This window comes from Eretmochelys imbricata, chromosome 6 (assembly GCF_965152235.1).
Source record: "Eretmochelys imbricata isolate rEreImb1 chromosome 6, rEreImb1.hap1, whole genome shotgun sequence".
Lineage (NCBI taxonomy): Eukaryota > Metazoa > Chordata > Testudines > Cheloniidae > Eretmochelys > Eretmochelys imbricata.
This window is the reverse complement of record NC_135577.1, coordinates 100,166,703-100,181,588: the sequence shown is the minus strand read 5'-3', so window position 1 is coordinate 100,181,588 and position 14,886 is coordinate 100,166,703. Positions and strand designations below refer to the sequence as shown.

General features: G+C 37.8%; 1 protein-coding gene across 1 annotated transcript in view; it reads right to left on the bottom strand.

Annotated features, from left to right (window-relative positions):
- Positions 1–1,978: 1,978 nt before the first annotated feature.
- The window catches only part of TTC8 (tetratricopeptide repeat domain 8), a 62,405-nt gene continuing 49,497 nt past the window's right edge, over positions 1,979–14,886 (bottom strand). The window contains exons 10-15 of the mRNA XM_077820397.1: positions 13,641–13,751; positions 11,167–11,306; positions 8,692–8,866; positions 7,409–7,531; positions 3,973–4,056; positions 1,979–2,590 (exon numbers count right to left, since the gene is read on the bottom strand). Coding sequence (XP_077676523.1) covers positions 2,474–2,590; positions 3,973–4,056; positions 7,409–7,531; positions 8,692–8,866; positions 11,167–11,306; positions 13,641–13,751 — 750 coding nt within the window. The 3' untranslated portion in view covers positions 1,979–2,473. The remainder of the gene's footprint in view (positions 2,591–3,972; positions 4,057–7,408; positions 7,532–8,691; positions 8,867–11,166; positions 11,307–13,640; positions 13,752–14,886) is intronic.

Sequence of the window (14,886 nt, the reverse complement as noted above, 5' to 3'; positions counted from 1 at the left end):
CTTCCAACCCTGATATTCTATGATTCTATGATTCTAACTGATTCCAGCTATGTATTTCATTGTCCCATTGAGGTATGGGGACCTAGGCATGAGATGGCACCTGGGCTTCCAGCATCACAACCAGCATTAAAATAGGTTGTGTGGTGGGCTTAAGTTCCATGGCAGGAGTGAGCTGCCAGTTATTTCATAAGTACTGTTGCCTGAGCGATGGAAACAAACTGAGAGGTTTGGGTGGGAGGGGGTGGTCTCATGAAGTGTTCTCTGTAAGGTTTTTTTAAACAAACTAAGGTTTTGCCATATCAATCTTTCTGAAAAAGCTGGGAGACTGAAATACTGTGGGTCAGATTCTCCCTCTTAAATCAAAACTTCCAGTTGAGCTGTATGGAAAAAATTCATTCATGAGGACAGAAGCAGAATATGTCGGAGGAATCTGTCACTATTATCAGACTTTTACTTCTATAAAACAGTAAACACAGAAGGGAAAAGGGATGAAAACTACCAAGTCGTTCCTGACATTTTCAGTAATTGGCCCCCCCCTCAGGAATTATTGCAGTAGAGGATCCTTCAATTTTGCATGTGATTTAAAAAAAAAAATGGTGGCAGATGCACACAAATGGGAAGTAGATAAACAGAACTATTTTAAAATGCAGAGGAAAAAAGAGATCATCATATTATACCTTTAACAAATATTCTAGCCACCCTAATTATGGTAGCATTGTTAAACACTGAGTGGAATTTGCAAGAGAGTCTAGGTGCTGCAACACTCAGCATAGCAGCGCCTAACTTTTAGGGGCCCTGTCACCAAAAATAATTCATGACCCTGAGGTAGGCACCTCAGCTCTCCATACAATACATGGGGGGAGAGAGGTGCCTAAGAATGGGATTCACAAAAGCCAGCCTGCTGAGTGGAGAGCTGCCTAGGCTAGCCAATAGGCCACTCCCCTCTCCTCAACATTTCCAAGTCCCCATGCAAAGGGAATTAGGTGCTTATCCCCACTTTGGATTCACAGCTGTGAATACTCTCCTGGAGTTAGGCACCTAAGCCAGGTCAGCCCTTTCTCAGGGAAAAACTGAGGAGGAGATGGTGTCATTATTTTTAGCTCAGTGGTAAGGATACTGAGCCAGGTGGGAGATCTGTGTTCAGTTTCCCAACTCTGCCTGAGGTGAAGAAGGGGGTTTCCCCTTGGCCAGGAGAGTGCCCTATTCACTGGGCTATGGGGTATTCTGGGGCAGGTCTTTCTAAATCTCTCCTGTTGAAACTGGTCCCCACTGTGTGTAAATAATTAAATATGCATTTGAGCTGAGGTACTAGAATATGGGTCTCCCTCCTCCCAGTTAGTGTCCTAATCACTAGGCTGTAGTCATTCTTTCTCTCTGACCCAATGCAGACAGAGTGGATCAGCTTCAAAACATCCATTTTGTGTGGGTTTAGGTGCTCTGAGCATACCTACTAGACCAGGCCCAAGGGCAACAGGCAGAGGCCATGTCTAGTTTAAGAATCCCACTGGGGTTTCGGTGCAAGTTAGATGCTGAGTTGCAGGCTGGTGTCAGGATTTGAGGCTACTGTGAACCTGTTTGGTGCTTTGGAGAATTTAACAGTGGAAACTTAGGTGGAAAGCCTAGGGACTATGGACACCTACAGGATTAGGAGGTTTGTGATGGCCAGTGGCACCTAAATGTTGGATTAGGTCCCTAAAGTAGCAATTAGGCACCTATGTCCTCCTTGTGAATCTGACACTCAAGCATCTGTCCTCTTAATATATTACTATGGACCTAATCCTTGGACTTTGTTCTGTTAGTGAGAGAGAAGCATGCACATTATGCTATTAATGCCAATTCTACTAGATTTCTCAAAATCCTTTCTTTCTTGAAAGTAAGTATAAGGAAAACTGGAAGCAATATGAATAATATAACAACGGAAACAAATCAAAATTTATTTTATATCACCCGAATGTAAAGGAAAATATATAATGTTTCTGCTTCAAATAACAAGGAATTTATTCATAAACTGTACTCATAAGAACTTAATACACAAACTAATCAGTAAGAATGTACAGTATCAAAAGCCATGCTGGAAAGACAGACATGAAACCTTTTTGCCTTAATGCTGCACTGTCAAAGAGGAACATTAAAAACTTGCCAAAACGTCAGGAAAAAATCCTTTAAAATGCTTCCTGAATATTAAATGGCGAATTGCCTGACACTATTATCAGATAGTTGCAATATCTTATTCTTTACTCAGAAATAAATACAATGTATGTTCTAGCCACATGTAAAAAGTGAAATGTCTTGAGTACTGTTACAAGTCAGTTCAGAATTTTTTAAATGTTCCCTAATACCCAAACCAAACACAGGCCTTTTAATAAGGAGGGTTTGTTCCTATTAAATTCTCAGCTATCATTTTGTAAAATGTATTTTGTAGTATCTCAGATGTAAAATCATTTGAGCTATTTTACATGACAGAAATATAGCATCAAAGCATGGCGAAGTGCTGTTTTAACTGTTTGATGAGCTGTTGTGTATCAACATGACCTGGAAATGCTTCCTTTGAATTCTGAGCAGCTATATAACTCCTCTGGAGATCTCCAACCTGCAAGACACATACACAAACACTCTTGTCACAAACAGTGCACTATTTATTGCATGTACTCTGAGCAGCACACTTTTTGATGCCATGACACTTCCTCTACAAGTGTCCAAGTAAACTGGTCTCAAGACTGAACAAATAAGTTTGATTATAGGCCTAAAACCTCTAGTACAAGTGAGAGTCTTTGGATAGAAAAGGACAAGGTGCTGCAGGAGACCTCTATGTAACCTCTGACCCATAGAACACAGCACAGTGATGACCTCATCAGAAAGACCTTCAGAGGGAGGTTTTGAGAATAGGTGGGCTGGAGTCCTGGCTAGAAAGGCTATCGCTACTTGTATACCAGAGTATTACATTGGGTGTAGGGGTTACATTAGCAGGCTGCATACACAGCTGGTCTGCTCTACCACCTGTAAAGTTCCCCTGTGCACAGCCTATATAAATAGGCCACCATGTAGAGACCAGGATACAGTCCTTAATCAGGAAGTATGGCAAATCATTTTTACACTTTAAATCTTGTGCTTTACAATGGAGAGGATACGTTTAAGAATGAGTGGGTTATTCTCACTTTAGTGTTAGTGGGCTGCCCACATAGCACAGACTTGCTTCTGAATCAGTCTTCAAGGTGAAGGCAGAGGCAAAGAGCAAGTTGTACTTGCAAAACATTTCAAGACCTGTACATACTACTCTTTTTAATACCAATGAGATTGTAATAGATAATGGGCAGGGTTTAAGAAAAAGTTTTCTCACGTTAGCTCGTCTTGTCTACAGTACTTGATTCAAAACTAGTTTCCTACACATACTCTAACAATTGTCACCCTTATTTTCAGTATAGATCAGGATAGCTCTTCTGCATTTTTCTTTCAAACTAAGTGAACAAAAGATAAACTACCAGTTCAATAACTGAAGTGTGTCTTATGACAGAAGTTAATAAAAAGCAAAAAAGTCAAAGGCATTAAAGCTGAAAAATATTATATTCCAGTAACAGGTAAAATTATGGCATAAACAATTTTAACATTCTTTTCATTGTTAAGAAATCATAATCAGATGCTATTTTACTACTTAATATACAAAATGATCAAATAACTATACAAACCACAAATGAAGTGAAAATTCTATAGTTCAGTAAATTTATGTAAATTCAAGGAATTACTAAAATTACTACATAGCTAAAGGTCTTCAAAATAGAAACTTTCATTCTCAAAAGAAATAATTTGATGGATGGTGTTTGAATTCCAATCCCTATGCATTACAGTGTAGACATACAAGTTTACTCTAAAGGGTAGACGCTTTGCATTTTTTCATTCACCTATCTGGAAACTTGTTACATGCAAACAAAAACTTGTTGAGCTTTCAGATGACAGAAGAAGAAAACAGTACATTACCTGGTCAGAAAGTGCTGCAAAATTGAAATGGGGCTCATACATATGAGGTGCTAAAGATGAAGCGGTCTGCAGCAATGCTCTTGCCTACACACATTAAAAACAAGACTATATTGAAACATGTGAATGGCAGTGGGACGAGAGAATGAGGAGAAAATGTGTTATCTGTTCTGTGAGGACATGATCTTGGATTGTCTCATAAGTCTTTACTAAGAAAGTCATCTTAAAATACACATGAGCAATATTCACCACTATGTAAAGGCATAATACAATTTAATAGCATTGAAATTAATGGGATCCTTGCCTGTGTTAACAGGGCAGAATTGGAGCTTTAAATAGGCAATTTAGTACTAAATACCAAATAGAACATATTCCTCAAAAAAGGGGGAAACTCTGAGAAACTGATCTAAATTTCTACTGGAGTTGGAGCTACTGTCTATTAAAACACTGCCTAATGCTCTGGAGTATTCAGCATAGTTGAAAACCTAAAATCTGATCTCTTGAAAATGACATTTTTCAGGTTTACAATGTCCTAGTGTGTATTGTTTTTATTGGGAGTTTTATAGTTTTCTTTTCACTTACTTTGCTGTTAGCTCCCCTAAAATTCCAGAATCCTGAGCTGGATGAAATACAAATGAACATGTATCTGATATTATGCTATTCCCCCTGCATTTTCCCTGAAGCATTGTTCCAGTGAGCTGGCCAGGGAATGAAATTGACAAGAGTTCTGCTCTCTGCAGTGCTTGGAGAGCAGAATTCTCATCATTCGCTGTCCCCTGCAGGCTCACAAGAACAGATCCGACAGGAATTGCTGAAGGATGGTGAGAGGTGCATGTACTCCATACATCCATACTTTCAAATGATCCAGCATTCTGATTTGCTCAGCCTAAACAGCTGAAGTTTTTCACCCTTTTTGGAGAGCTGATGATTTTAAAACAAATGAACCCCTACTTGCACGAAAAGTTTGAGGGTGTGTGGATTTTTAAAACAAACTGTTTGGGATTTTTTGAGGTTCTGAGGTTTGAAAGTGTCCCACTAAATGTTGAACAGGCTGCCCAATAGCCATCAGGAGTAATCCTTTTAAGTGACAGGTGACTATAGTATTAAACTAGTGAAAAATAACGTGTGTGTGTGTGTGTAGACATACATCATATATAAACTGAATTAATATACAGTGAGATGAAAGTAATGCCATGAATGCAACACAAAAGTAAGTTCTACTTGTGAATACTTTCCATTTTTTAATAGGAACTTTGTGGACATTTCAAATAAAATGTACTCTAACAATGATCTCCATAAAATAGTTTTCTGCTATTTTGAAAAAAATGCTATTAACATTAAAGCTTAGCACCCAAGTTGGGCTTTTGAGTATGCATTACGATGAGGTCAAATTATGGAATAACTTGTTTCTCAAATACTGTCAATTTATTCTACCATCCTAGATAAATTTACTATATTTGAGTTTTTCATTTTTATACTTAAAATAATTTACTTTTCATAAAGGTCCTGAATATTTTTGAGTAATTTATCTTTGCTATTCACTTAAATTTTGTCAGCACACATACTGTACTTTTTTCTTTTCAGTCATTGGATTAGTTTTCTTTAGGTGCAGTTCAGGGGATTAAACAGTTAAGTATCTAATAGCTACAAACTTTCATAGGTTATGTATATTAGCAAGTCTTCACTGTTATTCTTACACAAAGTATTAACTAAATTACTGGAAAATGTTTGGTGTGGATGGGTATTAAATTGAAAAATGCCAACTTGAAAATTAAAGTTAAAAGCAACTGAAAACAGGGAATTAGGCTGGAAATGCATATCCAGCCTTAATTATAAACAGTACCCCCCTCTTTCAGTATAATTGGACTAAGGCTCCATCTGGGATATAAATTTATGTATGTTGACTGATTGGGAAACAAAGTAAAATTGAACTTCATCGGTCACAGCAAAGATCAGCATGAGGGTATGTTAAATGTTACCATGGTGATTGCTAGGATACTTGTATAATGTTAGCTCTATAAATGACTTGCTGCTTTGGAACAGATTTACGCAAGTACTGTATATTATTCTGTAGTGTGTGTGTGTGTATGTAATATATAAATCCACCAAACCAGCTTTGCTGTTCAAATGAAAAGATTCAGTTCTTACTGAGGACCTATTCTGACTGACTTTCCAACCAATGTAGGTTTGACTTTCATGTGATTTACAGGAAGAAGTAGTAAAATGTGTGTGTTCTAACAGAGACAAGGTGGGTGAGGTAGTATGTTTTTATTGGACCAACTTCTGTTGGTGAGAGAGACAAGCTTTTGAGTTACACAGAGCTCTTCTTCAGGTCTGAGAAAGGTACTCAGTGTCACAGATATATACAAGGTAGAACAGATTAAACATAAGGAGTTAACACATTGCGAGATCATTCAAGATGAAGAGGGCAGTTAATGCCTCTGTAGTCATAGGACGAAGGAGGGTAAGTGTTACAAATTGTTGTAATGTACAGATTATTCCAACATGCACATCATCTATATTTCGCTACACTTAGATATACGTGCAATATGCTATGGTACTCCTAGGTTGGGCAACTAGATGTCCCAAGCTCTCACTGACTTAGGGTGCATTGCAAAGAAAGCCTTACAGGAAGGCATTCTGTTCCTGTACAAAACTTGCTCCAATATAGTGTACTGCCTTTTTTCCTTATTATAAACACTCACTTATGTACAAAGTGGAAAAAAATGCTGCTATCCAGTTACGTTCAGGGTTCCTCTTTTGCCCAGGGTAGTGGCATATTCTTGTCTACTGTAATTTTTCTATATAATTTTCCAATGCCTTAGCATGGAACATTATTATTTATTTAAGCCAATGGTCACACTCTAATATGAATGCTTAACTCAGAAAAATCTCAAGGTAGCCTTTGTGATTACAATGCATAAATAAATACTACTGGCTGTATGTAATTTTAATGAGGCAATCTCTTCATCACCTCTTTGTAGAAGAAATCCCTTGGCACCTGATAATGGACTCTTTCACCTATCTCTGTCAAGCAGTATATTCTAACAGGGTGTTCAACGTATTGAGGCGATAACTACAGGATAATTTGTTTGCTCTAATTCAGGCCATAGCATTTTTATCCTCTTTTACCTTTGGGATACCATTTTACCTTCAGAAAACCCTAGTTTGCCATAACTGTCAACAGCAGATGCTGTGAAGGCATTGCAAATGTTGCTTGTCTTCAACCAGCCACTCGAGGGTGTATGAGGACATAGTCTAGTGGTGCATGGTATGAAAATCCAGAGGCTACTTCAAAACATGCATCTGAGTTAAACTGTGCTGACAAGCAAGCCATCTGGCTGGCTTCTCATTCAACTGAAATTTCCTTGAAATCAAGATTCTAACCACAGGAGGTTCAAAGCAAGCATCTCACATAGCTTTAGAGTTTAGCACCAACCTGCTCAACATGACCCCTTCGTAGCTCCAGCACAGCCAAGTTGTTATAAGCTTCTGCATGGTCATTATTATTGGCTAGGGACAGCTTGAAACACTGGTAAGCCAAGTTCAGGTCACCTATTCCCTAAAAATACCAACAGAGTTTTCCACTCATCAAAAAGTTTGACAGTAAATTTCAGGTTGCTTAGTTTTCTGTTTTGTTTTAAAGGAATGCTTTTTTCATCTGGATGTACTATTGTAAAATAAAAATGTGTTACTTTAAATAAAAACACACTGACAGGAACCCTACTCACAATTCCAGTTTTTCTCAATTGCCTTTTGCCCCCCTCTCCTCATATGGGGGCGTCTTACTTTAGTACAAATATCAGTATCTCTGGTCCGGAACAGGAGGCTATTTGCTAATGTTTCAATTATATGATTTAAACTGATACAATGCAAGGTCACCTTGAAACTGCTAAACACTAAGAAATACATGCATCATGGCTTTTAAACTTCCAAGGGTGTCAAAACGTATGCATTAAGGGTCTTATCCCAATTCCAGTAAAGTCAATGGAAAATTCCCATTGATTTAAGGTAGAACACTGTTGAAAGTTTAAATGGTGTTTAGAAGTCTACTTCCAGGCAGGTAGTTAAAGAGAAATACAAACTGGGTTACGCATTAATGTGATATTCTCCTCCCTAAAAAAGGATTTTACAATGAACTCTATTAAAATTATAGATAATTAACAAATTAGATAACTTGAATATCTTTACTGGACAATTACCACTTGTATTTCTGTTTAAAAAAGCAAGCTGTAACAGAGATGCACCTTCTCAGCCACAACACATGCTACTCTAGGGTCTCATTGTATTCTAATACTCTAATTCTATTGGCATAAACATTGTTATCCAACAGCATGTAGCAACCCAGCACTTCATGTCTAAGGGAAGGCAGCTGCAGGAGAAACTACTTTGAATCTGCTATATTAGTCTAACAGGTTTGCAACAGAACAAGTTCCATCAAGGTTCCGTTGGAGAGTCTTTCAGCAAGATGTGACAACATGCCAAACTGGAAGAATGAAAGGTACTCCTCTCCTGGGGTTTCTTCCTGTTCTGAACTGGTAGTAAACCCTCAACCCAACTAAATATGTACTGTGCTTTATTCTGTACTATCAGACTTCCACACTGTAAGTTTTTTTCACAACAGACCTTTGGGTCTATCTACCAATTCCTTTTCTTCAGCATTATTGTTTTTTTCATTCAGTAGACTCATATTTATTCAGAAAAACTTTAATTTTTTCATACCACAGCCATATGCCCCAAGTTGTACCAAACATCTGCTGCCTCCTCCTCATTTTCAGCCAAAGAAAGTGCACGTTCAAGGGAGGTCAGTGTCATATCATACTGCTGGGCATAGAAGCAACAGAGGCCCAGATTGTTAAATAGCTGGCAGTTATAAACACCCATCTGCAGGAGACGTCTAGTTCAAGAGAAAGATAATTTAACATTTTTAGATGTATTGCAAGTAGGAATTTCTTTCTAAATGGAAAATCTTCCCTCCATCCCAACAGGATTAGGCATGACTAAGTACATTACATAACAGTAATATGCTCTGAACGGAGTAAAATAAAGTGAGTTCAAAGCAAATGTGAATTTTAGAAAGTAAAAACCACAGTTAATCACGGGTAATGACCATCCTGTTTGGCAAAAATGTGCTGAAAGGCTAAGCCAGAGACAATAGATACAGACTATTTCTATGTGTAGAATCAGTGCTATGCAAAATGCTGTGTGTGTAAATCAAAACTCTCACACTTCGGCTTTTCAGATGTGCCACTACATTTGATTTTAGCGTAAGTCAGAGTTGGATATATCCCTCATCACCCAACCTTAAAGTTATAACTTGTTGCTATCACTTTTTATAATCACGCTTCATACTTAAGTTGTTTTGGCCCAACCCTGGGCTTTTAGCAAACGCCAGATCAGATCTTATCTAACTTTTAATCAGATTTACAAAGTTGGCATATTAAATGCTGCACATTAACTTTCAATAAAAATTGAAAAAAGTGTGTGTTTTAAAAGGTAGCTGTTTTATTAAATCAGAACTCTTTTATAAGACTTAGAGGGAAAATTACACTTAAGACCAGATCTTAGAATGAATGTAGCTGCTTTGTATGAGAGCACAGGCCAATTCTGGACCTAAAGCCATCATAGCCAATGGCAGGAGGATCGCCGTAATGAAGGGAGATCTTCAGGTGGTTTAGAACTAGCATAGATGCTGTAGTCCATAGAGCTAGCTTAGCCTTTTTATTTTACTCAGAAGTAACACAAGGAACCTACAGGCCTGTATCCTGTAAGACACCAGTTTAAGCAAGTTAGCAGAAGTATGGTAGGCCTGTGATATAGCATAGATAAAATGGCCCAACAGTTACCCTAGATTTTGGGAAACTGGGGACAGCTTGCTCAATAGAGGGAGTTGGTACATAACAGTACCAGGCAACTACAGGAACACTGAACTGGTACTGGGCTTGGATATTTTAGGATAGAATCATTGGCAGATGTCTAACTACAAACTTGCTTGAGCAATTGGTGACTATGTGATAATGAGTTAAATGACATCGATAGGTTAACCTATAGAATAAGTGCACCCCAATATTATGAGGGTGAGGAAGTTAGATTTGGACATGGAAGGCTAGGCATCAGAATGAATATTCGTGATAGTGCCCAGGCCCTATAGGACAAGCCACTTTGTAGTGTGGGCAAGCTTTCCATCATTGACTCTTCAGCTCTTCATTGTTATCTACCCCCAATCTTTGGGCACTGAGGATCCTGGACCATTGGACTTATTTGGCATGCCGGAGGCAGGGCTAGTCCTTTGTCTCTCACCGCTAGGTCCCCAAGGAAGGGTGTAAGTATCAGAGCATATGCAGGGAATGACACCAAAGATATCCCTAATACTGCAGTACTCCATCTGTTTATGTGGTTTAAGGCTTTTCTGTCCTTACTAATTGGCTGTTATTAAAACAAGGCTTTGCTTTGCCCTCAGCATGAGTGTTTTTGCCATATACCCTGAAGTTCCCTACAAGACATTCAACTTATCAGTTTTAATTCTGTGGAGCCTGATTCTGGGATGAGAACCCTATTACCGCAGCTCACTAATTAGTATCAATTGGCAATCAATACAATTATTATTAACGATTAAAAAGGATCAGGCTACAAAGTGCACAAATTGTCTTTCTCTAATGTTGGTACAGGGGCTTCTTCACAGGCTGGTGATCCTTAGCTGCTTAAGACTGGTGGCAGCTGGCACGGTTTACAGCAGTCTTCAGATTGCTGTAAAATAAACCTGGGGAAAACCCTGGCTCACAGTCAACCTAGGAACAGGGGAATACATGGCTGCAAGCACACCTGTAGCCAAGGATGTGGGTTTTGCATGGAGTTTTACAAAAGGGTTTTTTAGTGGCTTAATCCTTCAAGGTGGTGTGTGCCTCCTGCAAAATGAAGTTGAAAATCAGGTCCTTTTGAGCCCCCTCTTCATTCATTAATCAGGTACTCAACCATTCTGATGCGCTTTTATTTTAACAATCATCCGCATATTAAGTGCTTAAATGTAATTACCATATTATAGGTATAGAAGATATTAGAGTAGGTCTGTTAGTGATATAGTAGGCAATATTTCTCCATTTGGTTAGACATCTTTGATTCCTACACACTCGCATTTTCTTTGGCAGTATCAATGTTCCAAAAATATTTCTCTTTAATATTAATCTTACTTGCACACACCTGTAAAACCGCAAAGCTATCTCAGGTTGGTCTGAATAAAAGTGGTTACTACCAATGCATGCAATGGCTTCCACATGAGTGTTATCTTGTTTTAAGACTTTTCTGTAGTATTCTGCAGCTAAGGAGATGTTATTCATTTCCTGCACATCAAAAATAGAAAAACAAACAAACGAATATTTTGCAAACTGTAGTAATCTTGCTTTTTTATCATTTTATTAAACTCTTATAAAGTGCCATAAACTTCCACAGTGCTTTACAGGGCATAGCTAAGGAGCTGGCAACCTAGGGTATGCCTACCCAGTGAAGGCAGACTGATATGCGTTGGCTTTGCTTGCGCTAGTATTCTAAAAATAGCAGTGTAGCTGGAGGTAGCACTGGTGACAGCTCAGGCTAGCCACCTGAATAGAAACCTGCCTGGACCCATTGGATTAGTACTCTGGTGGCTAGCCTGAGCTACTGCCCATGCTGTCCCTGGCCACGCTGTTACTTCTAGTGCACTACGTTGAGCAAAGCTAGTGTCTCTCTGTCTACCCATGCTGGGAAGCATGCTCCCAGCTACATTGTAGACACATCAACAAACAAGAATTGTTTATTGTGGTTCTCTGAACATACACTACAATTCACTTATTAGCCTCTTCATAAACTACATGCCCATTTAAGTGAGAAGAACGGATTCAGTGGAGAACATTTTACTGATTCTAAACCATGGATTAACAGAACACAGGTATGACAAGTACACTTAAAAAGGTACACGTGGTATTTTCTAAAGCCTATTCACAATAGCTACCATGTGCAAATAGGTGTTTGCTGCTATTTATACTATGCTATGGAGTACACAGCACAGTACAATAGTTCCCCCAAAATTGAATGATAAATTCCAGACTGTTTAGTCAGACTTTCAGAACAATTCTTTAATGGTTATGTTCAAAGCAATTCATGAATTAAATGAGCACCAAGTATTACCATGAGCCTCTGAAAACTGGGATCATGGAATAATTTAGCAAGTTTGTTTCCAGTAGGAGGTGCCAATTAAAATGATCATATTGTATCTAAAAATACACCTGGATGTATGGTATTTGAATGAAGAAGAGGTATAGACTTTTGCTTCTTGTAACAACTAGACCTATGTCCCATGTACTTTGAGGGGTTACTGTCACCAGAGAAACCACCTCCTGTAGAAGATGCGTGAGTGTACAAAATTTAGAGGTAATTCAAGAAGTGTTTTTATTTGTTTAGAGAGCAGTTTGTTCATTTACCCTATTGCTCATAAAACATTCTACTATCACCCTGAGCAACTTGACTGAAAACAGTCAAATTAAAACCTGTTCTATCACACAATAAAACTGTGGCAAATTAACTTATGCAAACTTACATTTCTCAAACAAGGAAACATACTAAATTTTAATAATAGTATGATCATTTAAAAACCTGGAGCAGATGGAAAGTGGCAGACCTTCTCTTTTTCTAATGCCTAAGGAGAAAGTGTTTGGTACATATGTCCCTCCAGGCATGTGCAAAGAGAGCTGAATGTTTGTATGCGAGGGTACAAATCTTTAATTAAGTTATAAATCTGTAGTTATGTGACACACCAAAGCCCATCAGTACAGAAACAAACATCTTTCTATAACAATGGTGCAGAGAAATATCTAATACAGACTGCAGTACAAAAATTCATAAAAAGGCTGCATAATGTTGAGAATAGTCTACAGAATAATATGCCACACTATTTAAACACCACTTTCTCAAGCTGTGTTTAAAGATTTAGATAGGAAGACTAGAAAAAGGATATTAGACAAAAATGGATGACTTCTTTGTACTTTGAAATAGATTTATTGCCATTTCAGTGTGCCAGGCAAACTACAACAATATAAAACTCAATATTTCCTGTTTTTAATTACAGCATTTTCTTTAATGCAAAATAAAAGCAACTACCTCTGATTATCAGCCTACAATGAAACCACTGTTCTATTCTAAAATATTAGTAGTTCCATTTAAAACAAATACCACCTAAGCTATGACACATTTCAACTTTACTAATTCACAATGACTTACAGTACTAAAGAAGGCAGTACTGACCTGTAGACTATCCTGCTGTTTAAATCTATTAACAGGCCCTTTGAGACACCAGCACTTTTCTTCTCTTTTAGATCAATGAAAAATGTATGAGCCAATCATAGTACTACATGGACAACATCTGGAAATGCAACACTTGATTTAATGTGGATTTGTTTGTGTGTGTTTGAACAAGGAAAAGCGTGGTCTGTTTGGTATAGTTAACCAGCTGAACAAATAAGCCTGCAAAGCTGTCTTTATTTTGGTAGACTTTCTGCAACACTACCTGTTTTACATTAGTAATGCTGGAAAATAATGTGGTGAATTTTTGATGATCTTACAAGCATATTGAACCTCTGGCCCTTTTTCTTGCATAAGAAGATAACCTTGTTTGCATTAGCAGTAGTGTAGTACATGCATACCTCATAGATTCTGGCAATCCCACAAAGAAGGGTCACTTCTCCAGGAAATCGATCTAATCCTTGCTTGAAAAGATGTAAAGCTGTCAAAGGCTGATCCAACCGAAAATACACCTGAGCAAAGAAAAAGTGTATATAAATATGTCAAATATTGATTTTCATGCTCAGACAGCTGTTTGACAAAAGAAGTGCTACCAGCAAGAGATATATTCTTCTTTTGATGCAGAAGCCATTATGTCAAATAGTTATATGAGCATCAATGGGAAAATCTTTGCAGTGATGCTAAAAATGTGACAGTCTTAATTATTTAAGTGCTAAAACATGCCTGGAACTGTACAAGAACCACAGCGAGACATTTCCTGTCTCTATATTTATAATTATTACTTATAACATAGGTCCAGGGACCTATAATTCACAAAACTAACAAAAAAAGTCAAAGTCAAACTGGGAGATTAAGATGATGTCACCTTAAATATTTTAAACATATTTTTAATCTAAAAAATGATAGTAGTCACATTTTGAGAATCATGGAAGAAGTGAGTCTCAGGAGGAATCTGAATGAAGAAAGAGCAGAGGTCTCTTAAAGTATATTTTAGAATTCATGGAAAGTCTTCTACTCTGGCCAAATGACAAAGTGGACAGTGACATTTGCAAGCTTCCTCATATTGCTCTGCCAAAATGTCTCCAGTCATATTTAGACAAGATGATCCCTTATAGGCAAAAGGGTAGTTCAGTCTGCATGGCGTGTCAATCTTTAGTTTCTGTGCTGGTAATACCAGTATGGTGCTAATAGTGATCTGGAGACCTGTCCTGTAAGAACTACAGTATAACTGGAAAGAGATCATCAACTGATGTCACAAAGACCGTTTAGGCAGCACTCAGATGATATAACTTTCAGAGACTACTGGAATGAAGCACATCTGAATCCGTTACAGAGAAGAAAAAAAGCCATATTCTACATGAATCACTTGTGTCATTCAATTCCCCAAGCTGATTACTCATATTTCAGTAGAAAAGTGTTTCAGGTATACATACTTCAGAGTAAAGCAAGACCCATTTAAAGTGCTCATGCTAGTGGAATAACATAGTAAATAATGTTTGATTGTAACATACGAACAATGGAAAAATAGCTGCCATTCGTGTTATTTAATATAATAAGTGGCCCAAAGGAGTAAAGCACCAACATTACATATTAAAGAAATCACCACAGTTAGAAGCACAATACAGCTCTTCTGCTTTTGGGATCCAT